We start from the raw sequence: 25,827 nt of genomic DNA, 5'->3' as shown, positions 1-25,827 counted from the left end.
GTTACACCTGATCAAGAGCAGGTGTAAATGGCTGTATCTAGATTATTTTATGATTTTTATATGGGTACCTGTGAACTCCGCCCCTGTATACACCTGCTGGCAAAGTACATGCCATTATGTCAACTGGCATACTTTCACACCAATCAGAAATTTATATCAGGCCATGTATGCTTGAAAATGACTTTATACAATTATCTCCTTAATGCTTGCTTTTTTTACCCATTAGCTTCTTAATTCCATGACTGGCACATAAGTGGCAATTGTGCGACCACTTATAGAATAGATTCAGCTAGTTAATTATCATTAAGTACCAGTAATTGGCACTAACAAATACTAATTGTCACTAATTTGTAGTTATGCTATGCAGATAACTGACTTACATCCCCTATTCTAGAAACTTACCCTTAGATTCTATATAGCGCGCCTAGAGATCTGCGCATAGATCCAAGTGGATTTTGTAGCAACGCGCATAACAAGCTAACCAGCGCTGCCAACTGATAACAGCACTTACACAATAATGAGCATTAATTAGAATTTACTGCATAACTCGCTAAGCATATTGTGTAACGAAGTGCGTCGAACTTATAACGCATGCAGGCAGAAAGGGAGTGGTTATGGGTGGGGGAATGGGCATTCCCAAATTTACGCGTGTTGTTATAGAATATGGCCTAGGCCATGTAAATCTACACACAGGGACTTACACCACATATTCATTGGTGTAAACGGATGCGCATAGTTTTAGGCACTAAGGTATCAACTAAGTGTATTATATATACCGCACCTAAATCTAGATGCCACTTATAGAATATCCGCACCGATTTTTTAGGTGCCATATATAGAATCTCCCCCTTAGCGCCTAATTTCTATGGTGCACATCTACAAAGGGACATGGGCAGGTCAAGCAATTATGCACTAAGTTTATGGAATATTGTCAGTTACATGCGTAATGGCCTGTATTTAGGCGTGAGCATTTACACCCGCCATTGTCACGGTGTAAGTGCTAGTGACTAAAGTTAGGTGCTAAAATGCCAACTTGTTTTAGTATTCTATAATGGCAATTATTATAGGTGTATTTTCCAAAATAGAATTTGCAGTTACCTCCGGATTCTGTGTGGTGTGACTGAAATTGTTTGTTCAAGTCCAGTCATATTCTGGATTTTCATGCACAGTTTAATTAACAAGCCAGTCGATGCCGATAATTGCCACTTAAGCAATTATTGATACTCAACGTGTAATTAAACTCTGGAATTTGTTGCCAGAGAATGTGGTAAAGGCGGTTGGCTTAGCGGAGTTTAAAAAAGGTTTGGACGGCTTCCTAAAGGAAAAGTCCATAGACCATTATTAAATGGACTTGGGGAAAATCCACTATTTCTGGGATAAGCAGTATAAAATGTTTTCCTTAGCGTCCCTCCGGACCGGACCAGGATTGGACTGATGGGTTGTGCTCGCCTACCAGCAGGTGGAGACTGAGAAAAAACTCTGACTCTAGAGAGCCAATAGGAGCCCTGGCCATGTGACCTTAGCCTCAGTATTTTCTCAGTCTCCCAGCAGGTAGGAAGTGAGCCCATTAGTCTCTCTCCTTTTCTCTTTAGATATTACAGATATTTGTGATAATTCTTCTGTGCCTGGAATCTTATTTAGAGGCTTGACAGGGTTTCCTTTCTCTTCTTTCTTTGACAGCCTCGGGGGTGTTAAACTCGGGTGTCTCGAGTCCACCCCCCTTCCTCCCCATCTCCCTGGCTTAGCAGGGAAGGGCCGTCCCTTTCTCTGGAAAGGTGTACCGTCTTTGGGAGAGGCAGCCACTTTTAACAGGTAGCTGCTTTAAAAGAATTAAATCAAATAAAAGGAAATTCAAAGAAGCAGCCTTTCTTTCCCCAGACTTCTAACGAGCAGGCAGCTCCAGTGTTTTATTATGATTGAGGGGTTATAAAAAAAAAAAAAAAAAAAAAACAGAAGAAAATAATTCAGTATCTGTGACTTTAAACAGCGATTTTTCTCATCAGATTTAATTTCCTCCATTTTCTTGCGTTTTGGCGGCAGCAGTTTAAACAAATGAAGAAAAAAAAAAAAAAGAAATGTGCGAACCGCGTAAGCGCGGCCACCTGTTTTTTCCGATATGGCTTAAACGTTCAAACAGCTGCTGTCGGTCAGCGTCGCGCAGTTCACGCAGCCGGAACGTGTAAATTTTGCTCTCCCTTCAAGGTTTCTTCGGGTCCGGTGCTGCCTCCAGTTTTTTCGGAGCCTTTTTCGCCGGCTGTTGTTTCTTCGCCGTTCCACTGGGCTCCGCTTGTTTGGAGGTGTCGGGCGCGCTGTCGACGATCGCCACAGGGCCAGTGGAGCGAACGGCGGCCATTTTGTTTCTCCCTCCATCTTATCAGTCGGGGATCTCTCTGCTGAAGGTAAGGCTGCAGTTCATAGAGCAGTTCGGCTCCAAGATGTGTACACTTTTGTATGTGCTGAACGGCATATTCTATTTTTAAATCTTTTTTATTGAAGTGTATAAAGAATACAACAAAGAACCAATGACATTTGAAAACACAATATATGCTACAAATGTTGAATTCTCAATAAACATGTTATATACGATCACATATCTTGTCTCCTTTGAAAGTCATTAAGTTTCATCTATTCATTGTCTCATTGTATGAAACCTGTTACTTAATGTTTGACAGATGGCCTTTCTGATACCACGGACACTTGTGATCCTTCCGCATACTTCAACTCATTTTCTTCTTTTATCCCTAGACCCCCCCCTCCCCCCACCCTCCCGTCCTTATAATTATAAAGATCAACAGATTTTCTTGGTGATCCTGCGAAGCAAACAATGTTCCTCTAGTGCTTATACAGCACTACAGCATATTAAAGAAAACTCTGTTACAACCTTATGATACGACTTGATGCCAAATGAAAAAAAAAAAAAAAAAAAAAAAAAAAGAGGACATAGCCGCTTATAGTCGATTCAGAATATAACTCCTCGCCCTGGGTGCCAGGGACTGGATATAGGGTTCCCAGATCCTCAAGAATGCCTTCTTCCCCTTGGGGGAGGATCCCACCTCTCTTCTCTCCATCAACAGTAATTCATACAATCTATTTCTCCAATGCCAATACTCCGGCGGATCAGAGTGTACCCAGGCCTGCATGATCAGTTTCTTGCCTACCAGGCTGGCTTTCCTGATGAATTGCCGGGTTCCCCCCCTGTGCGAGACAAAGAGCTCATACTGATCCAAAAGGAGACCCTGCGGAGTAAGTGGAATCTTATTCTTTAATATCCGCTCTAAAAATCCCACAATTTGCCTCCAATAATTCTGGATCTTGTAACACTCCCAAAGGTAATGATATAATGTGCCTTCCCTCTGCCCACACTTAGTGCACAAAGGATCAGCTCCTCCTCCGAATTTGGATAGTTGCTGCTTGGACATGTAAGCCCTATGTAAGATCCTGTATTGACACTCCCTCATAGCCGCATTTCTCGATATGGTGGGAATCCTAGCAGATAGTTTCTGAAAGTCTAGTTTCAGGTTTGGACGCTTTAGATCTTGGGCCCATTTCCCTAGAATATAGCCTGTATCTTTACTCCTGTTCGTCTCTCCCAATGCTTTTTGTAAACCAGAGACCGATAAACGCTCCCCTCGTATAGAACTAAAGAATGCCCTTATCTGGCGCCCATGCCCACTACTCAATTTCCCTTGTTCTAGAGATCTGACATAATGTGCTATCTGGTAATACGCAAATTGATGGCTTTGAGTTATACCCACCCCCAAGGCTCCAAGCTCCAATAGTCGTCCCTTAGAATCCAGTACATGTTCTAATCTGGTGATCCCCATCATTGCCCACCTACATATTACTTTGTTCTCCATACCTGGTAAAAACTGTGGGTTGCCCTGCAGCGGTAGAATGTCTGTCCCATCCGCTGCTAGCCCCCAGATTTCATTTAACTCTCTCCACATTTGTCTCAGAGGTCTTACCAATATACTATTGCTTGCCCATGGCGGGAGTTGTCGGCTTGGGCATTGTAACATGAAATATAAATGGTATGGTTTAAAACATTCCTGCTCCAAGTTACGGGGAGTGTAGTCTTGCCTGTCTAGTAACCAATCACCCAGGTGCCTTAGTAAACTTGCCTGATTGTAACGGCGGAGGTTTGGTAGCCCAATGCCTCCCTCTCTCCATGACCCCATCATTAACTTCAAGGGGAGTTTTGGCTTTGCTCCTCTCCAGATAAATTTCCTGACATATTTACCGATTTGATTTATGTCTTTAGCCCGTAATCGTATAGGGAGTACCTGAAATAGATATAACCATCGTGGAAATTCCACCATACGAAATAGATGCACTCTCCCATGCAGATTAAGTGGCAGGGCTCCCCATCCGTCTAATCGATCCTTCAAAGCTGCAATCCTATGACCAATATTCATCAGATGTATTTCCGATGTTTTTTTAGGAATCTGTACTCCCAAGTATTTAAGTGACTCTGATGCCCATCGCAGCGGGAACTCTGTTCCCCACAGCTGCCTTACCTTATTATCTGTGGCCAGTGCTAATGATTTTGAAAAATTTATTTTAAAGCCGGCGAAATCCCCATATTCCCTAAAGAGTTCTAATAGGACCTCCAATGAGCTCTTTGGTTGCGTTAAATGAACCAACAGGTCGTCCGCAAATGCGGATATCTTAAACCCTTCAGGTCCCCATTTTACCCCCTCTATTTCTGGATGGTCCATAATTTCCCTAATCAGCGGGTCTAAGGCCAAGACAAATAGCAGGGGCGAGAGAGGACACCCCTGTCTCGTGCCCCTCTCTATCGGAAACAAGGGCGATTGTTCCCCATTGATCCATAAATATGCCTGAGGGTTTACATATAGTGCTCCTATCGCATCCTGGAAAGCCCCTTCAATGCCCATCTTTGTCAGCACCGCAAACAGAAAGCCCCACACCACCTTATCAAAGGCCTTCTCTGCATCAAAACTGACCACCAGAGAAGGCCTTTTCTGTCTATCCACTGTCTCCAAGGATGCCAACAGGGCCCGCACATTTTTTGCCACTGTTCTCCCTCGCACAAACCCAGCTTGAGGGGATGCTATTAACCCAGGCAAAAGCTTTGCCAGTCGATTGGCTAGGATCTTTGCATATAGTTTTAGATCACTATTTAAAAGGGAGATTGGTCTATATGAACTTACGTCAGTATCATCCTTCCCTGGCTTTCGTAATAGTATGATTTTTGCTATGTTAATGGAGTCTGGCGTTGTCCCAGTTGTGATCATGTGATTATATAAATCTAGCAGAGGAGGTGTAACCTGTTCTTGTAGGATCTTGTAAAATGCTACACTAAACCCGTCTGGCCCTGGCGCTTTGTGCAAATCACTTTGTTGTAAGGCCAGCATCAATTCCCCTTCCTCAATAGGTTTGTTCAAAGTCTCCCTCTGCACCTCAGTAATCTTGGGCAAATTTTGGTTTATTAAATATAGGTTACTGTCTTCTATAATATCAGTAGGTTTTGCATATAGGGCCCTAAAATAGTCCCTAAACCTCCCTATAATACCTCCAGTTTCTTTTATAAGGTTCCCTCCTCCATCCTTCACTTGCAAGATCCTTGAGGGCCCTTTCTTCCCTTGCACTAACCTGCCTAAAAGTGTACCTGCTTTATTTCCGTATTGAAATAATTGATATTTATAGTACATTTGCGTTTTTTGTGCTCTTTGATGGAGGAGCTCGTTTAGGTTTTTCTGAGTTATGAGCAGTTCCTTCTTGTTCTCGTCCGTTACTTCCTCCCCTAGTCTCTTCCTTCTTGTCCGAACCTCCCTTTCCAAGCGGAGAATCTCTTTATCCCTCAGTCTCCTAGCTCTAGCTCTGTAGGCTATCACCTCCCCCCTCATTACAGCTTTGGCTGTTTCCCAGTATAGTGCCACCTCCTGCCTATGGCCCTCGTTAAATTGCTGGAAGTCCTGCCATTTTTCACTGATAAAGGGCTTGAAATTTGGGTCTCTATACAATTCAAACGGAAATCTCCATCCTCCCCTCCCATGCCCCCTTCCCGTAACTTGTAATTCAAACCATACCATCGCGTGATCCGATATCTCGCATGGGCCTATCTCTGCTTTTGGCACTTGGGAAAACAATGTTGGGGATATGAGAAAGTAGTCTATACGGGACTGGGTCAAGTGCGCCCTAGAGGTATGTGTATAGTCCCTCTGCGAAGGGTGTAATATCCTCCACACATCTATCAGGTTGAGGGCGGAGCAGAGGAAAGGCACACCCCTTGATTGAAATCTATGCAGTAGTCCCAGTGTACCACTTCTATCCATTTCAGGGTCCAACACCATATTAAAGTCCCCTCCGAGTATTACATTGCCCCCCTGATAGGGCCCCAGCAGTTCCAATAATTTGCTATAGAATTTCTTGTCATACACATTGGGTGCGTATATGTTACACAGAATATATGAAGTCGTGCCTATTTCTATTTCCATTATCACTATTCGGCCTTCCTCATCTCGTCTTATTCTTTTTGTTCGCATTTGCAGGCCCCTCCTTATTAGTATCAACACTCCTCCTTTTTTCCCTTGTGCTGGTGATCCTACTGCCTGTTCTACCCAGCCCTTCTGAAATTTTTTATGCTCTGTAGTTGAGAGATGGGTCTCCTGAAGGAATGCTATGTCAGCTCTGTGTCTCTGCAGCGCCTGCAGTACTTTAGAACGTTTCACCGGAGAGGAGATCCCCCCCACATTCCAGGATATCAACCTAATTGGGGTCATCTTCTTGTTTTACAATCATTACTATATCTGATAACTTTCGTATTCTGAAGAGCACCCCCCCAGCCCCAGGGCACCCTCCTTTCTTTGACCTGCAATTGTATCCATGTACGGCTGTCCAAACCAATAATAAAAAAAAAAAAAAAAAACCTTTACACTCATTGCTCCTTTCCGTAGTTCCCCTTTCCCCTTCCCCATCTGCCCCTTAACCCTCCCTCCCCCCTCCTCTATCTTCCTTCTTTCCTGTCCTGTTGTTCTCGCTAGAGAACGAGTCACGCCCCCCCCCTTTTCCCCCCAGCGCTGACCCCCAAATGTTATATTTCACCCTTTGTTAATTATAAACTTCTAACTTTTATGCAGACCTGCATTTTCTTATACATAGTATTAGCCTTAGATTTACATCCTTTCTATGTGAACTTAGACACAGCCTTTAATACAAAAATCTACGGTGTATGTCCCTGCTAAGGCCTAGATAATACCTGCAGTTATTCAAGCATTCTACCTTTCTGCACAGACCTTACAGTCCTGTCAGCTTAGCAGAGATTTAGTGTCCGGGCTTACTCCAATCAAGCCTTTATCACCGCCTTATCCCTAATCTCCTGGGCTGTTGTTCCTTGCGGCCTCACTCCCTTCCTCCGGTCTCTGCTCCATTTTGTTGGCAAAATGCAGGGCTTCCACATGTGAACTGAAAAGGTGTTGTTTGCCCTTATACTGAACTCTTAGTTTGGCAGGGTACATTAGAGCGAAATTCGCTCTCTTTTCATGCAGGCTCTTGCACACTTCTACAAATTGCCTGCGCTGGGCTGCTACTGCTGTTGAGAAGTCTTGAAAACATAGGACATTGCGGGCCTCGTACTGCACCTTGCCTCTCCCTCTCCATGCCCGCAATATTTCTTGCTTGTGAGTGTAGTTGAGGATTTTACATATTATCACACGAGGTCTTTCCAAGTTCTGTCCCGCACGGCCCAACCGGTGCGCTCGCTCAATTTTGAACTCCTTCTCCAATTCTGGTAGGTTCAGGACCTTAGGCAGCCATGTTTCGAGAAAGTCCCTCAACTCTACCTCGCGTATTGACTCCGGGAGCCCCACCAGTCTGAGGTTGTTCCGGCGCGATCTGTTTTCGAGATCTTCTATTTTGGCTTCCAGTTTATTCAATTGCTCCCTCATTTGTTCTTGTTTCTTATCTCTCTGCTGGCACTGATCTTCCACGTCCGACAGTCTCTGCTGAAACCCAGTCAAATCTGTGCGTAAGCTTTCTAATTTGCAGTCCATTTGCACTATTTGATCTGAGATTTTCTGTAGTTTTTTGTCGACAGATGCCTCCAGCAAAGCGGAAACCTCCGCGGCTATCTCTGCCGCCCAGGCGGAACTCACCGCCTCGCTCGACGCGCCGACCTCCGCCATTTTGTTTTCACCCGTGCGGCTCCTTGTGCTGTCTTTCCGGCTGATTTTAGTGGCCATTCCGACCCGAATCGCTGTTTACTCGCCGTCGTTTGCACCAAGGGAGTTTCCCACGCTTTTCCAGCTCGATTTTGTGGGCTCTCTGCCGCTGTGGTCAGCGCTAGGGGAAGTTGTTTTACGAGGGGTCTTGGAGCTCTCTCAAGCGGCGACCTTCCCCTCGCCTAGCATCACGTGACTCTTGAACGGCATATTCTAAAATGCTCTTCACATCAGCAGGCAATATTTGGTTGAAAGGGGGCTCCTTTCATATATGAATATATAACAAGCTTTTCTTCTTTTAAATTTCTATGTATCACGGGGCTGTTAACACTAGTTTTTTCTGGTGCTCAGTCATTTTTCATTGCCTGGTGGAAAATCTACATCTTATCATAATATCATAATTCATTTCAAGCATTTTCCTCAATAGCTGTAGTATTATACAGTGTTTTAAGAACTTTAGAAACTTTCTCTATAGGCATAGAGTAAATTTCTGTCTTTCTCATTCCCTGGTGAATAGGACTACATTGTCTAAGAGTCAATTGATTGGTACTTTGCAATTCTGACCATAATATATTAGTTCCTTTCAAGCATTTTACTCCATGCCTATGATGTTATATAGTGTTTTAAGAACTTAACAGACACTCTCAATGGCTGTAGTGTTATACAGTGTTTTCTTTTTCCGACTTTAAGAAGCCTTCTCTAGAGGCATACAGTATATTGTTCAGATGCCATGGGGATATATCAGCTCTTTCATATTCTCTGAGGGACAGTCCTGTCTACCAAGCTCCCAGTCACTCAGCTGCCTTAGCAGGCATGCTTTATTCATGTCTTCCCTTCTTTTCCAACTGCCTTGAAGCCTCTCATTTTTCATTTTAGCTTTCTTCTGGTTTTTACAGGACATATGGTCACTTAGAGAATAAAGTCATCCTTTCACTTAAAGATAGTGGACGGTCCTCAAACCATCTACTCGTGTTTGTCTCTACTCTATCAGTGCAGCATTGGCAGATTATAAACATCCTGGTTTGGTCCAGTATGCCTATACATACCATCTGCTATCTCTTCCTCTTCCTTAGAGACCTGATGTTATATCAAGCTTTCTTGAATTCAGATACAGTCTTGTCTACACTGCCTTCACCAAGTGGCTGTGGCACAACTTCACTTTTTTCGTTACAGGTAATTTCCAAGTTTGTCCTTTTTCATTTTCATTCTATGCGCCTTCACTCCAGAGTGTTCTTTCAATTGGAAGGGGATTCACTCACTTCCTGTGTATTTATACCATAGGTACATAAGTATGGTTATGCTGGGTAAGGCCTAAAGTCCATCAAGTCCAGCATTCATATCTAATGGGCATAGGTACATAAGTTTTGCCATTCTGGGGAAGCTCAAATGTCCACCTTTCTACAGCCAGAACAGCATTAAAGAAAAGAAAAAAAAAAAAAAAAACCTCTCACGAGAGTATCGAACAGAAATCTGTGCTCCAAAAGCAAGGCTTTGCAGTAATTCTGCAAACTAACGCATACAATATTTGCCATGGCTGTTCACCACTAGGAACACCGGGGACCCTGGGCCTAGGTTCGGTGTTTTAACCTGAAACAAGCTCAACATTCATATCTATTGGGTGTGAGTCTGGTACTACTACTACTACTTAACATTTCTAGAGCGCTACTAGGGTTACGCAGCGCTGTACAAATTAACAAAGAAGGACGTTCCCTGCTCAAAGGAGCTTACAATCTACATTTCAGTGAGGGAGGACGCATGACCGTGGTACGTGGATTAGTGGTATGTGGATTAGGGAGATCCAAGAAATTACAGGCCGGTGAATCAGACGTTCATACTGGGACAATTTTTTTCTGTCCGGAGCGTACTACCATAGCTGGTGGACTCCTATATTCAGAACTTTCTATATTCAGAACTTACCCAACTATGGAACGCCATAGAGATAGGGTTGGAGTTTGTAGCCCTATTTAACTGGTGTCCTTGGTCACCCTTCCTCTTCTCCTCAGGATCCAGAGAATGGCTAGTTTTTTGCTTATGCATTAACCGGTCATTTTCAGCAGTACTCTCTCTTCCGTTCTTTTATAGATCTAAGAGGATGTTCATTGCGCTCTTAGGGTCATTTCATTCTTACCTAGACGACTGCCTAATTGGAGAAAGTCTTATCAGCAGAGTTCTCAGGTCACGCACCGGGTGTTGCATTTCTTACAGTCTCTAGGTTGGGTGGTGATTGTAGCCAGGCCTCTCATTTGATCTCTCATTTGATCTCTCATCAGATATCTCTGATTTTCTCTTTGTTTAGTCAGGTTGGCGCACAGTCTTTTGTCTCCTCTGCAAACATCCCAGTTTATATTTTTCTTGGTGACCTTGGGCCTTCGGCCATTTCCTCGCTCTATTCTGCAGAATGCAATTTTACTTTCTAATGCCCAAGAAGGAATTTTCCTTCATCCTATTGCGAATCTCAGGGTCATCAATCGCACTATTTAAGTGTCATCTAGTTATCTCAAGAACCTTAGTTCTGTCATTGGGATGCTTCGTGCAGTACACTTTTTGGTAGAAGCTTGTTTGTATATATTTTTTTTCTGGGGGACCTCAGCAATTCGTTTTACCTTCGGGTGAATTTTGTTTTCCCTACTGACAAACAAGGCGGAGAGAGCTATGTTGGTCCTTGCCATGGCAATGGGTTATGTCATCCGCCAAGGAGGAGTTAAGAGTATACTCTTGAGTTTGTACTCATTTTTTCTTAGTTGTGTCACCCTGCATTTAGGTGAATGGACTCTCATTTTTTCAGCCTTACTTCCTCACTGCGACACTTCAGGGCTATCTCTTTTTGCCTTCAGGCTCACGAACATTTCTTGCTTCTTCCGTTCAGCAACAGTCTTGACGGAGACAGGGACAGATGCCAACGTCCAGCAGGGGTTTTTCAGCCTTCTTTATGCGTTTATTCCATCATCTCAATAGGTGTTTACGCAGAACCAAGGCACCCTTCTACATCCGGACCCCCAGTCACTCAAACTTATGGCGTGGTTACTGGGTCTGCAACATCTTTGATATTTTCGCAGGAAGTACTTCAAGTTTTAATTGCTTCCAGACAGAAATCTACATTAAAGTCCTATGAATCAAAGTGGCGACGGTTCACTCTGTGGTACTCCTCTCGCCACTTCATTCTACAAACAGTATCCATTTTGCATGTTTTGGAATATCTTCTGCATCTTGCGAAATCTTGTCTGTCTTACTCATCCATTAGAGTTCATTTGGCAGCTCTATCAGTGATGCATGATACTGTTGACAACCGCACGCTTATGCAGCATCCACTGTCAAAGCGGTTTCTTAAAGGAGTCCTGCACCTGTACCTCCCGCTTCGTCCACCAGCTAGGTGAACTAGGTGAACAGACTCTTAAAGTTCTGTTTTCTAGTAGCCATAACTTTTTCTATAAAGTTTTCCTCTTCAAGCAGTGTTTCCCAGTAGCCATTGCAGCAAGTAGATCTATGTGTGGAATACTTCTACGGTTGGTAACTTCTTTTCGGTCTGCTGTAGTTTAAAGTTTTCACCTTTCCCAATCGGTTTTTTCTTATTGGTTTTGTCCTTCTAGCCAGTAGGCGTAAAAGTTTTTCATTGTTTCTAACCCGCTATATCGCGAAGGATCAAGGAAATGAGAATGTCTATTTCTCTTCTCGCTGAGAGGGCAGTTCCACAGCGTATTACAACATATTCCACAACTTCAGAAGCGGGCTCTATTCTTACTACGGCGATTTTTGGTGCTCTCGGTGCACATTGGTAAGTTGGCAACTTAGTCCTAGTTTCATTTTATTTTGCTCATTGGGACACACTACATGTTAGTTGTCGCCAGGTGGCCTATGCAGCATGAACATTTCTCTGCAGTTTTCATAGGGTCCCTCCCTTCAGATTACTGCTTTGGTACTTCCCATCAGTCCAATCCTGGTCCGGTCCGGAGGGACGCTAAGGAAGGAGAAATTAGATCTTACCTGCTAATTTGCTTTCCTTTAGTCCCTCCGGACCGGACCAGGCCCCTCCCATGTTCTCTCTACTCTTTAGCTTCTTTTATTAAGTAGGAAGTGTATTCAGTAGGAAGTGTATTCATTCCTTTACGATTCGTGGAACAATACTATATATATACAGAACTTTACGTGGTCTATACCACTTCTCTGGTGGTTGCTGGTGAGCTCAATTGCTGGAATCTATCTATAAAACCTTAAATACGCCATACCACTTCTCTGGTGAGAGTTGTGGCTGAGCTCAGTTGCTGGAATATCTATAAAACCTTAAATATGATTTACCACTTTTCTGGTGAGAGTTGCTGGTAAGCTCAGTTGATGGAATATATATAAAATCTTAAGTGGGCCATACCACTTCTCTGGTGAGAGTTGCTGGTGAGCTATAAGACAAGTGAGCCATACCACTTCTCTGGTGAGAGTTGCGGGTGAGCTATATTATGCGTGAGCCATACCACTTCTCTGGGGAGAGTTGCTGGTGAGCTATATTACATGTGAGCCATATCGCTTCTCTGGTGAGAGTTGCTGGTGAGCTATAGTACAAGTGAGCCATACCACTTCTCTAGTGAGAGTTGCTGGTGAGCTGTAATACATATCGGGCCATACCACTTCTCTGGTGAGAGTTGCTGGTGAGCTCTGATACTTGGCATTGCCGAGTGCTTTGTGGCTGCTAGGATTCCATACGGCACAGAAGGTCTTTCTTTTTTTCCTGCTTTGTTATTCAAATACTGAGGCTAAGGTCACATGGCCAGGGCTCCTATTGGCTCTCTAGAGTCAGAGTTTTTTCTCAGTCTCCACCTGCTGGTAGGCGAGCACAACCCATCAGTCCAATCCTGGTCCGGTCCGGAGGGACTAAAGGAAAGCAAATTAGCAGGTAAGATCTAATTTCTCCTTGTACTGTTTTGGGATCTTGCCAGGTATTTGTGACCTGGATTGGCCACTATTTGAAACAGGATGCTGGGCTTGATGGACCTTTGATCTTTCCCAGTATGGCAATACTTATGTACTAATTAGAATTTACGAGTACAACTTGGTAGGCATATTTTGTAAAGTGGTGCACATAAATTCAAATGCGCTGCCAAAAAAGGGGACGTGGCCATGGGCATTCCGAAAATCTACACAAACGGTTATAGAATACACCTGCTCTGCGCCTATCTTAGTCACCAGTATTTACACCAAGTTTTACTTGGCGTAAATGGATGCGCCTAGAGTTAGGTGCAGGCATGGTCGCTAGGCATATTCTATAAACTGGCTAGATGTATACTATAAGTCGTGCCTAAGTCTAGGCACGGTTTACAGAATACGCCTAGGCAGAATTATTTTCAGCGCTGATTTTTCAGGCACCATATATAGAATCTAGTCCTAAGCGCCTAACTTTAGACAACCTTCATTGAATTACCTCCTATATGCTTAGGCATTCCTGAAAGAAACAAATAGAGCAGGGATGCGATTGGCCCTTTTGTGTATGTGTGTGTTATAAAATTTACACATATGCTTGTTCTGACACGTTAAAGCAGATCTAAATGTGCATGCCTACTTTCTGTGGGGTAATTTTATAAAAGCCCATGTGATTTCCCCATCTAGATCCCCTTTAAAAAAAAGTATTCTCAATATGGTTATTTAAATAAATAGAAACATTCATGTTCTATGTTATAAAAAGGTATTCCATTATTTTGTAGTTTACTGTTTCTGTAATCTTTTTTTGTGTTTTCTTTTTGTTCTGTTTTTTTGCATTTTGTTTTATTTTTGGCTTTTCTGTTAGGTTTTCCTGTCTCACGATCTGCTATGCACTGCCTTTTAAGGTCCCTGTAAAGGGGCCAAGGCAGGATTCTATCATACGAATGTTAAGTACAGAGGTTCTGCTGTTAGAAGTAGAAAGATTATCTACTTAGACTTGGATTGTCAGGACTCAGCTTTGTAAGGCTAAGGTTTTTCCGAGCAGTATAAGTCAATGGTTCCCAACCCCACCCTGTTGATTCCACAGCCACTCAGGTGCTCAGACTGTCCATAGTGAGTATGCATGAGCTTAATATACATACTTGGGACAACCACTGTATGCAAATTAATCTCATGTATATTCACTGTGGATATCCTCAAAACCCAAGTGGCTGCTTTGTTTTAGGACAGACTTGGGAACCTCTTTGTAAGTTACATTTCAAGGAGAACTAAGGAGAAACGGTCAGTCAAGAACATCCCTTTGACGGCGCTTACCTTGAAGTGATGGTATAAACCCGCTCCCTGAATTCAGCTGCTTATTTTTCTGGGATCCCTGATGAAATATGAGTGCGATGTGATATCTTCTTCTCCACATACATATATTTTGTGTGTTGTGCAAACATAAATCTTTCGTTTTATCTTGACTATTTGATTTGTGTAAGAAAAAAATCAAAACAATTTTTCTATTCTAAGTGTGTCCCTTGTGAACCAAGCCATTGTGGATTACTATTTTGTGGAGCTGAACATGGAGAAGCACTTTGAAGCTCTCCAGCATTTCTTGTTGATGGAAGATGGAGAGTTTGCCCAGTCTCTCAGTGACCTGCTCTTCGATAAGGTACAAAATACTTTTCTTCACCTCACATCTTGACAAATAATTATCACGACTGAAGCTTTCCAGGCTCCCAAGGTTGAAGTCCTTCTTGCATTTTAGCCAAGCATTTGACAAGTGCCCCTCACTTTTTTGCACCATGTGAACTTGGATAGCATTGGTTTATAATAAATGCGTTTGGGTATTTTGGTTTGTGTTATTCTTTTGGATTTTTACGTGTTTGGAAAACTGAGAAACTTGTCTTCTGAAGACCACCATTCGGCTAGACTGCCCTTTGAGACAAGTAGCCATTCTGTGAAGATTTCCCATATTTTTTTGGATCAGTGGGAGAAGCAGGATCTGGATTCCCTGGTTCTCAGCCCACTGAGCTAACCACCATGGGGATAATTCTCAAAAGTACATTCTGATGCTTGTGTCTTTATTTTGAGCAATGTATGACTTTGTCATGATAATGTGTTTGTTTTAATCTTTTTATTGTGTGTGTTGCTTTGTGATCCATCTAGTTGTAGGCAGAATAACATTTTTTTAAATGAATAAGATAAAGTTAGGCCCTAGGATAAAACACACTAGCCCGATATTCAGAGCACGGGAGATAGCTGGGCTGTCTCCCGCAGTCTACACTGAACCCGGATATTCAGTGCTGGGCCATTTTCAGTGACCTGCATTGAATACCTGGGGGTTTTCGGCCGGTTTGAAGATAACCAGCTTTGTCGATATTCAGATATAGCTGGTTATCTTTAAACTGGCCAAAGATATACCAGGGTTTGACGCGGCCAAATATGACTGCCAAACCCAGTTTAAAATCGGTGGATAGCCAGTTATATCACATGATATAACCGATTATCCTCTAACCATGGATATTGAACGGAGGATAGCCAGTTATCCCCCGTTGAATGTTGACGGATAGACGGTTAAGCAGTATTTAACCGGCCAGCATCCGTTCTGACCAGTTAAATAGCGCTAAATATTGGGCGGACTAAGTGCAAATTCAATACTGGTAGTTACGCGCATAATTGCCAAGACAGAATACTAGCATGCCTAATGAGGTGCAAGCACTTATTCCAGCTAAATAGCTGGTATAAATGCACCTTCCTCAGCAATCCTCCAGACCGTTCAAGACGCTTGGGTTATGCACTCCTACCAGCAGAGGGAGACTGAGAACACTAAAACTTCTTATATAAGTAGCCTGTGCAGACCTAACCTGTATTTTCTCAGTCTCAGCAGAAGGTAGATGTGTGCAGCCTGTGCAGTGTACTCAGTCTGGTAGGCCCGTTTGGGGTTTCTAGGTTGGGTTGTAAATGTTAGAGAACCCACACTTGGATCTCTATTACAGGATAGTATTCTAAAAATTGCACATTCTAGTGCTAGTCAGGCCCCTGACACGCTCATGCCCCTTCTAGGTTGACGCCCCCTTGCAGTTGCACATGATGGATTTAGGGTGCACAATTTTATAGAATACTGCCTAACAATTGACTTACCAAATATTTATGGGCCTCACATAAACTGAGTGTTTTAATTCAAAAAAAATCTAACGGCTAATTTTTTTGAAGAAGAATAAACTATAGCTATGAGAATATTTGTTGATCCCTACTATTCTTTAGGGTAGCCATGTACCCTTTAATTCTGTAAACTTGAACACGCTATTTTATGCTTGGTGAGCAAGGGGTCCTTTTACTAAGGTGCACTGAAAAATGGCCTGCGGTAGTGTAGGCGCGTATTTTGGGCATGCACTGCTCCACTTTTCAGCACACCTGTAAAATATGCCTTTTTAAAATTTTTACCGAAAACGGACATGCGGCAAAATCAAAATTGGCGCGCATCCATTTTGGGCCTGAGACCTTCCCGCCAGCCATTGACGTAGCGGTAAAGTCTCATGCGGTAACCGGGCGGTAATGACCTGCGTGCATCAAATGCCACTTGGCGTACGTCTGATACGCGTGTCCGAAAATAAAAATTATTTTTTGGACGCGCACCAAAAATAAAATTACCGCAAGAGTCACGCAGTAGCCAGGTGGTAACTCCATTTTGACGCGCATTGGGCGTGCGTAGACGCTATGCAGCTTAGTAAAAGGGCCCCCCCAAATTGCACATGCAAGTTGAAGGTCATGGTTCAAGGTTTTGTTTGTTTGATTACCACTTAAGGCAATGCCATCAAAGCGGGATACAATCAAAAATAACTCAATAGAGGGAAAGGAACTCTATTCTGCTAAAAGCAGTAGGAAAGAATTCAGAAAAGGAGAAAGTGAGTAGAGAGAAAAGAAAGGTAGCTATGTTGCTTCATACACAGGTCCCGAGGGAGAAAGCTGTCCATATCCAGAAACCAGAGTCATAGCCCATATGCCAAATGAAACAGGTGGGTTTTCTGCGTAATTTTAAACCTGGGGAGCATGTCCTCTGTGCATAATGGTAATGGGAGGGTGTTCTACAGGGAGGGCTCTGCTATGCTAAATATCAGTTTCCAGAATGTACACGCCCTAGAGGAAGTGTCAAATGAGAAATCAAAAAAGTTGGGAAGCCCACATGCAAAATCTTGAATATCAGTAACAGAGTTTTGTATATGATCTGATATTCCACTGGGAGTCAGTGTTCAGCGCACAGCAGTGGGGTCACATGGTCAAATTTACCAGTGTTAGAAAGCAGCTTCACTGCAATGTTTTGAATCATCTGTAGCTGCTTGGTCTCTCTGTCTGATACCCCTCAAGAGAACATTACAGTAGTCTATGCGAGTAATGACCAAAACATTTAGCAAAATGCAGAGCGCATCTTGATTGAGCAGATGTTAAATTGATCTAATTAAAGTGGAGGAGTGGCCTAGTGGTTAGAGCACCGGTCTTGCAATCTAGAGGTGGCCGGTTCAAATCCTGCTGCTGCTCCTTGAGATCTTGGGCAAGTCACTTAACCCTTCATTGCCTCAGGTACAAACTTAGATTGTGAGTCCTCCTGGGACAGAGAAATATCCAATGTACCTGAATGTAACTCACCTTGAGCTACTACTGAAAAAGGTGTGAGCAAATCTAAATAAATAATACATTGTAAAAAAGCAAGACAATGTGTGAGACATGCGAATGAAAAGTGAGAGGTTAGAGTCCAGTACCAGCCCTAATACTTTGATGGTATCACTACCCTGGAGAGTAGCTGTCTCCTCCTGAAGTGTTGGGAGTGCAGTCAGGTGATGACATGTCTTCTGAATATTAAGCTCAAGCTTATGTGATCTAAGCCACATATAAAAGTTTTTCTGTGGGTGAAACAGCATTTTACCACAGAAATAGGTGCTTATAACATTGCCCACAGGTTTGAGTTTGTGCTATAAACAAGTACTTTATGCATGGTATGGGCATTCTCAGTTACAAAACCTGCACATACGTGTTAAAGTATGTGCATGTCTGCACATAATTAGGCAGATCATTTGTGCCTTCCTCAAAGCTGGTGTATAAGTCTGTGCGAATTTTCCAGAGGTTTATTTTGTAATTTCACATGGGTACATGTCAACTTTTTAAAAATAGGTTCTGCCTGTACCCCTATGTGCCTTCACATCCTAAGTTCTCTGTTATAATATTACCTTTCACATAGCAAATAGAAACATACCTTAGTGATTAGATCATCAACAGCATCTACTAAGAGTAGATGCAAAGCCGTTGGTGTACAGGTGTGATGATAGTCTGCCTGCTGGTTGTGCTAGATAATGCCTAATGCATACAGTAGAGCCGGGGCTGCTGGTTCATTTCCACTGCAATGGCAGGCAATATCTTTTATTGCCATAAGCCAGAAGTCGATTATCTCCACAGAGGGAGCCAACAATCCACCTTTAGAGAGTAAACAAATTACAGTAGAGTGTCTGATTGGGTAATAATTGTCAAAGATGCAACAAAAACTATGCCTAAGGCACAAGTTAACTTTTTAAAAGGAGGAGAAGACCTTGGCGGTCCTGGCTCACAACACAGTTGTCACTGTAATTGACTTTGTGACAGATTTTAGATGCTGCCTGTGGGACTCTCATTCATCACTCAAAAACCTATTTTTCTTTTTATGCTAGTGAAAATGTTCCTGTGCAAAGATCGATCAAATCACATATATTTTAAAATGCTTATTATAGTCCCAAGGTTAAATAGCACTTTAAGTAATCCATTAAGTCCCAACAGAGGTCTCTGTTTCATCCTCTGGATTTATCAGGAGGCAAAAACGTGTTTTTGTTGCAAGATATGCCACAATGCGATTAGGAGTACATGATGGATTTTGTCTCCTGACAAAACCAGAGGATGTAAGAGAGGCCCCTTTCAAGACTTAATGGATTATTTAAAGATAAGTTCTCTTTAACCATAGAGCAACTAGGATCTATAGTATTGTTCCAGGAAGTTAATTGGACAGATTAGATGATTTGTATAGTCCTTATAGCAACAGAGAACATGATAGCAGATAACTGTAGTGATCACTGAAAGACAGATATCAAAGAAAAAGCTGAGCACCAAAGTCGGGGCCTAAGACTGGAAATCAACACTGAATACCTAACTTACTTCTCCAACCTGCCCCCAGCCCTGTTCCTACTCACTCTTTTAACCTCCTAAATGTAGATGCTTGGGGAGTGCTTAAATCTTTTGAATATCAATCTGTAAGGTATGAAGTTGATCTGTGTAGAAAAATAATTGATGGTTTACAGTTTATTTGATTTTTGTTTTTAAAGCTTGGATTGGGACAGACACCAGGTGAGCTCCTGAATCCTTTGGTTCTCAATTCAATTTTAAACAAAGCTCTACAGTATAGTCTGCATGGAGACTCCCAACTAGCTTCCAACCTCTCATTCGCATTGAAGTACCTCCCTGAGGTGTTTAAACCTAATGCACCAGATGCCTTGAGCTGCTTGGAGCTTCATTATAAGGTTAGTAACTGATAATCATCTTTTCTCTGCCTCAACCTAGGCAGAGTTTTGCTTTCAGCGTTTATAAAAATGGACTGTACTTATGGAATACAGCTGTTGATTTCTTACTAAAAATATGTTAAAAGAAAAATGAGAAAGCTGGGAATAAAAGACAGGTCAGGAGAGAGTAATGCGATAGCTCTTCCTTTGTCTAGGTTGATTGGCCTCTGAACATTGTCATCACAGAAAGTTGCATGAGTAAATACAGCAAGATCTTCTCCTTCCTGCTGCAGCTGAAGCACATGGTGTGGACACTGAAGGACATCTGGTTCCATTTAAAACGCTCCGGTAAGAGAGAGAAGACATCCACTACATACCTCATTCTGTCTGCATGCTTCTGTGGACTTAACACAAGTTTATACATTTTTTGTTAATGTGTGAATGTTACATTCATTTTAAAAATCATGTCCTATTTAATAAAACACACCTCCAAAGTTCTAACCTGCCTGGGACCGTGGCTCCCTCCAAGGTGGTCTGCTAGGCAGGCTAGAACTCACTGACGTCAGTGATGTCAGTGACAGCTGATTCCAAGGGAAGGGGAGGAGTAGGGAAACAAGCTTCGCGTGTTTCCCTACTCCTCCCCCTGCCTGGGAATCAGCTGTCAGTGCGCCGCTCCCTGCCACTTCGGAGCAAGTGGCAGAGAGCAGGGCAACACAGACACCCCCCCCTCGCCACATCACCAAACCACCCCCCCCCCCCCACCTGACGAACATCAACACCCCGGCCAGGCAGGGGGAGGCGTAGGGAAACACACAAAGCGTGTTTCCCTACTCCTCTCCCTGCCTACGAAACAGCTCTCAGTGCCCCCCCTCAGCGCAACACCCAAGCCCCTCGGCATCACCCAAGCTCCCACCTCCCCTCGGCTTATTACACAAGCCCCTCCCCCGATGCATCACACAAGCCCATACCCACCCCCCCCTCGGCCACACCAACCCCCTCGCCACCCGCAGCCGCCAATACTAACACTGTCCAGCGGCTGCTGCTTCTCCTGTTGAGCAGCAGCGGCCTGGACAAAAAGAAAAAAGCAAAAAAACATTTCAGACCTCAAACAGTGCTCCGTAGACAGCCAGCTGGCATTGGCTGTCGTCTCTGCAGCCGCTCCTCCTCTCCCCTGTGATGTCGCTGCGCTCCTCTGGGGTCTTCCACTAGGGGCAGTGACGTGCAGGAGAGAGGAGGAGTGGCTGCAGAGACGACAGCCAATGCCAGCTGGCTGTCTACAGAGCACTGTTTGAGGTTTGAAATGTTTTTTTGCTTTTTTCTTTTTGACCAGGCCGCTGCTGCTCAACAGGAGAAGCAGCAGTGGCTGGACAGCGTTAGTATTGGCGGCTGCGGGTGGTGAGGGGGTTTATGTGCCCGAGGGGGGTAGGGGCTTGGGTGATGCACCGAGGGGGGGGTCTGGAACTCAAGAGGGAGGGAGGGTGGTGGTGGTGGGGATTACCTTGCTAGTGCCCATTTCATCTGTTTTGGAAACGGGCCTTTTTTTTACTAGTAATAGATAATTGATAATGTACTTAGTAGTTGCATTCCAAACACTGCAATTTCTTTAGACTTTGTGTGCATTGGCATTACTTGGTAGGGGCACCATTATCTTGCTGGCTGGTTGGTGTTGTAAAGAATACCCTGATCCATTTTAGCCTGTCATCTCCTAGTGCTGTTTTGTTGGATTAAAAAGCTTGCTTATTCATTGCAAAAGAAATGGAATGCAAGCAGAAAATGCCATTAATAATTCTCAAACCGTGTAGGGGGAAGGGATGGGAAAGGGGGGATTAGAGAGGGAGAGGGAGGAGGAGGAAGGGTATAAGAAAGGGACAAAGGGGTAAAGAAGTTAAGGGATTATAGAGGTATTATGTTTTAATGCAAAATGTTGTATGAAAAATGCATCTGTTGCTGGTTGAATAACTAATAAAAATGATTGAAACATAATTCTCAAACCGATGATAAGGCTACTCATTTAAGTTTGACACATTTCATAAAAACTGATCTCATGAGCAGTGTACCTACTAACAGAGAAATAAAGGAAATCTGAGTGAAACCTTAAACTGTATATACATGATTTGCTGACTGACTAAGAATACAGAGACAGAGTTTTTTCATTGCCTCATAGCAGCTAATACTTTATCCCATATGCAAAGGATGATTTATGGGCACTTTTTGACTGCTTAGGTTGTAGCAATTGATCTTATCAAGCCATGAATTGCTCTGTTCTCTAAAATGTTTTATAGAGCAAGAACCACTGCTGGAGCTTCATGTATTACTACAAGAGATGAAAGAAGATATTAAAGCAGTATGAGAGGAATTATCAATGTTAGCATCAGACCTCTGGGGGGAGATAAGAGAATTAGGTAATAGAGTAGAGGACTCAGAGGTGCGAATTGAGGAACATCAAGAAGCCTTTACGAGCCTAGATGCCTCCCTCTCCATGCAGCACACGAAACATATCTTACTGCTGGACAAAGTTGAAGATTTAGAGAACCGGAGCTGTCGCTCCAGTATTCGGAAATGGCAGATTATCTTAATTGCGAGCTGGTGGTGCAAAAGTTTGCCAGCATGTTACTATCAGAGGAAGGTCAAGTAGTGATGCCACAGCACATTAAATTGGATAGAGCCCATCATGTGGTAAATCGCCCAAGGGCAAATCTACCCACAAACATCATTGCTTGCTTTACCAATTACAAAACCAAGGAAGCAGTCCTACAGAAAGCCAGAGCGAAAAGTCCGATAATGTGGGATACATACAGCGTGGAACTGTGTTGGGACTTGACAGTATTAACCCTATGCCACAGAGGAGAACTTAAGCCTCTAACTGCATACCTCAGGGAAAAGGGGTTGAAATATAGTTGGCAATATCCCTTTGCATTAGCCTTCTTTCTAGAGGGGAAGCGATATACACTAAAATCGCTGACTGAGGCGCAAGCACCATCTTCCCCGAATTGGCTTCTTCTTTTTCATCCTCTGTCTCAGCAGAAAAAAATCATCACAATCCAATGATCTGAAGTCACGCAGCTCTCGCCCCAAATGGCAATGGGTCGCTAAAGGCAGAAGGCGCCTGACACGTCAGGAATCAAACTCTATGTTGATAGCAGCATCTAGAACTTGAGGAATATCATGACTGTTTTGAGGGGAAAAACTTATAAGAATCAGTAGCGGGCACTTGGCTGTGCTACACGTGGAGAGTCCTCATTTCATGGATAACGGTACTACCATTGTAGCCTGAAATTGGGCATGTTAGAGGTTTAACTAGTTGTTGTGTGAGTTGAATAGTCACATATCATGAGATCTTGTTGGAAGGTATATGATTTATTTGCACATCGGACTGCGGGCCAATTGCTTCTTCCTCATACTTGACCTTTTTGATCATGCCCATTGGGGTATGCCTTCCTGTCTTCATTGACAAATGTTTGAGGGGGGAAAGGGGGAGGGCTGGGAAGAAATTGAGGAGAGGCAATTGGGGACTTATACTAAGATTAATGGAGGGACAGATACATCAAAGTGGATTGCAGCATTGGAGGGATCTCTGGATTAAGCTATTTGGAGGTGGAGATTTACAACTCACATAATTGCTATGCATGTCCCTTAATGTTAAGGGTTTGAATGTACCATATAAACATCAACTGTTATTTAAGGAGGCAAGGTGTTTGCAGGCAGATGGGCTCTTTATACAAGAGACTCATTTACTATCTAAATATGAATACTTACTTAAGCAAACAGTAGTTCGTTTTGCCTCTAGCCGCGTCTGCCCCAAAACTGCGGGGTGGGTATCCTGTTAGGCGAATCTCACCCTTGACAAATACGTAAAAGAATCTCAGATAAAGAGGGGCACTTTTTGATCATGGTTGTAGAACTTCGAGGGTTGGAGTTCACCCTTCTTAATTTATTTCCACCTAATCAAAATCAAGGCCTCTTTTTTTCAGCAAATGTCAGACACTTTAGCAAACAATGGCGAAGGTATGCTTTTGATAGGGGGTGATTTTAACATTCCCCTGTCAGTTGTGCAGGGATTACTGCTGGATGAATTTGCTCTTTTTCTCTGGGATTCCTGCTTGAGCTAGATGACACCTGCTGGGTCCGGGTCCCTCATCCTCCCAGCTGGGGTGGTACTGGGTCCTCTCTCCCCTTCCCCAGCCATCGTCCTTCCCTGGGTTTTTCCTAGAAGGATTGAAAAGAGGTAGACAAACAGGATAAGACAGGCACTGCTCTGTGGTGAGGGGGGGAGGCTGTACACTCTCAACCAGGAAGTATTCTCTTTCTGTTTAATGCTTTTCCTTCTCTAGGCTTTTCTAGGCACTGAGGTAAGTGTTTTTTGTTTGTCTGCCCTTGTGGCATTTTGTTCTGTGGGACATGTTTTTTCACAGCCCTTTTTTTTCAGGCTTGTTTGTTTCAGTCACAGCGGCTGCACTGATACAGTCAGTGGGAAACTTTGGCAATCTATGAGCATTTTTTTTCTTCTCCTCCTGGCTGGAGGTTGCTAAGCATTGCATTGTCTTCTTGTTGCCAGTTTTTACTTTCAGCTGTACTCTCTTCCCACCTTTAGGCCTCGGTTTGTTTGTTGAATAATTGCCTGGTTCTGTTTTTCTTCCCTGGTTTGGTGGGCTTCGGGGACTGTTGAGGTTCTTCCATTGGGATGAGCCACAATCTAGTTAGTGGCAGCCCTCTGGGTGCTGTGGACAGTAATTCTTGTTTCCCTGCAACTGGTCATTTCTGTTTGCAGCCTGTTGCCCTCTGTCCTGGCTGTGATGCATTGTCACATTTCCCAAGTGTCTCATTTCTGTGAGTTGGCAATCCATTTCTCTAGGGTTCAGATACAGATATAGATCTCTGCTCCTGCTCTAACTAGGGCTGTACAATACTGTATGCTCAGAGTTTGCAGTTTTCTCTGGTTTCGGGAATCCACATAGCCACATTCCCTTGTCTTTTCCTTGTCACAGACATCCCTCTGGGAAGTTTTCCCTTGTCTCTCTTGTTGGCGCCGGCCGACTAGTTTGTCATCTGGGCTGCACAAGTCGAGAATCGCGTGTCTCCAGTGAGGTATTTCCTTTTCTTGTTCCAGGGACTGTCTCAGATGCTGTTGTAGCAGCATTGCAGCACTCTCATGTCACCAGTGCCGCTAAGCATATTCATGGGTAGCATTTTTCAGTCATATGTGTAGTGCTGTCACTGTGTATTATGGCCAGTGTTTTCTTTTGCTGCACAATGGAGTTTTCTGGGATCTTTGTCCCTGAACTATGAATTCCTCTAGTTTCTGGCTATAGAACAAAATTCATGTTCTTTGTTTCTGAGCTTACTCATTCTTACGCAACTACAGCATGGAGATATAGGTATTCTAGAGGCTTGTGTTGCTCTCTGCAAGGCCTCTAGGCTGCCCAATTCCTGCACCCTTGTCCGGGGCTACCAGAAGCAGTTGTCTTCTGTGATAGCACCACATCGCCATGTTTGGCGTACTACCAGTAGTCTTGGTCTTCCTCTGCCAGACATTCTGCTGCCCGCTCTCCGAGCTATGGTGGTTCGGTGCCCTGTGTGTTCTTGGATTCAGAATGAACCAAGATTCCCAACCTTTGCGGTGCCAGAGCCTTATTTTGGTCTGCTCTGGTCTTTTCAGCAATTTTGGGTCTCCAGGGGACTTCTGTCATTTCTGCTTTCTTGTGCGGCTCCTGGGCAGCAATGGATGGGGTATGCTTTACTGACATGTCTTGATCATCAGAGTTTCTTCAGCCTCTCTGTTGCCCTAGGGGAACTTGTTTCCTGGATAATTCACTTACAGCCTCTTGCAATCAGTTAAGCTCTCATGCTCCTACCCTTATGAGTGCCAGTGTCTGGAGGTCTGAATTTGGGCCTATTCTGGTTCCACCTGCATTCTTCTCCACACTGGGCATTCCATCTTGTCTGCATATTGTTCCTCTGTGGTATCCTCATTGACTCCATCTCTGGATATGGAGCACCACTCCATCTTTGGCTGAAGAGCATGGACCCATCTCTATCCATGGAGCTTCTCTCCATCTCAGGGAGGTTTGAGACCACTTGCCAAATCCGTCAGGTCATTCCTGTGATATCTTGCTAACTGTAAGGCACGGTTCCATAGTTGGATGGTGAGCACTGCAACATCCCTGGACATAGAGTCCGTCTCTATCTCTGCAGGTGGAGTGCTGCTCCATCTCAGAATGTATGGCTCAGCTCCAGTTTTG

At 43.6% G+C, this 25,827-nt stretch overlaps 1 protein-coding gene across 1 annotated transcript in view; it reads left to right on the top strand.

Annotated features, from left to right (window-relative positions):
* TUBGCP6 (tubulin gamma complex associated protein 6) overlaps nt 1-25,827 on the top strand; it is an 85,058-nt gene that overhangs the window by 47,032 nt on the left and 12,199 nt on the right. The window contains exons 20-22 of the mRNA XM_030216649.1: nt 14,601-14,742; nt 19,415-19,609; nt 19,804-19,936. Coding sequence (XP_030072509.1) covers nt 14,601-14,742; nt 19,415-19,609; nt 19,804-19,936 — 470 coding nt within the window. The remainder of the gene's footprint in view (nt 1-14,600; nt 14,743-19,414; nt 19,610-19,803; nt 19,937-25,827) is intronic.

Source organism: Microcaecilia unicolor, chromosome 10 (assembly GCF_901765095.1).
Source record: "Microcaecilia unicolor chromosome 10, aMicUni1.1, whole genome shotgun sequence".
NCBI classification, from domain to species: Eukaryota; Metazoa; Chordata; class Amphibia; order Gymnophiona; family Siphonopidae; genus Microcaecilia; species Microcaecilia unicolor.
Note: the sequence above shows the minus strand (reverse complement) of the source record. Positions and strands in the feature narration are given on the sequence as shown.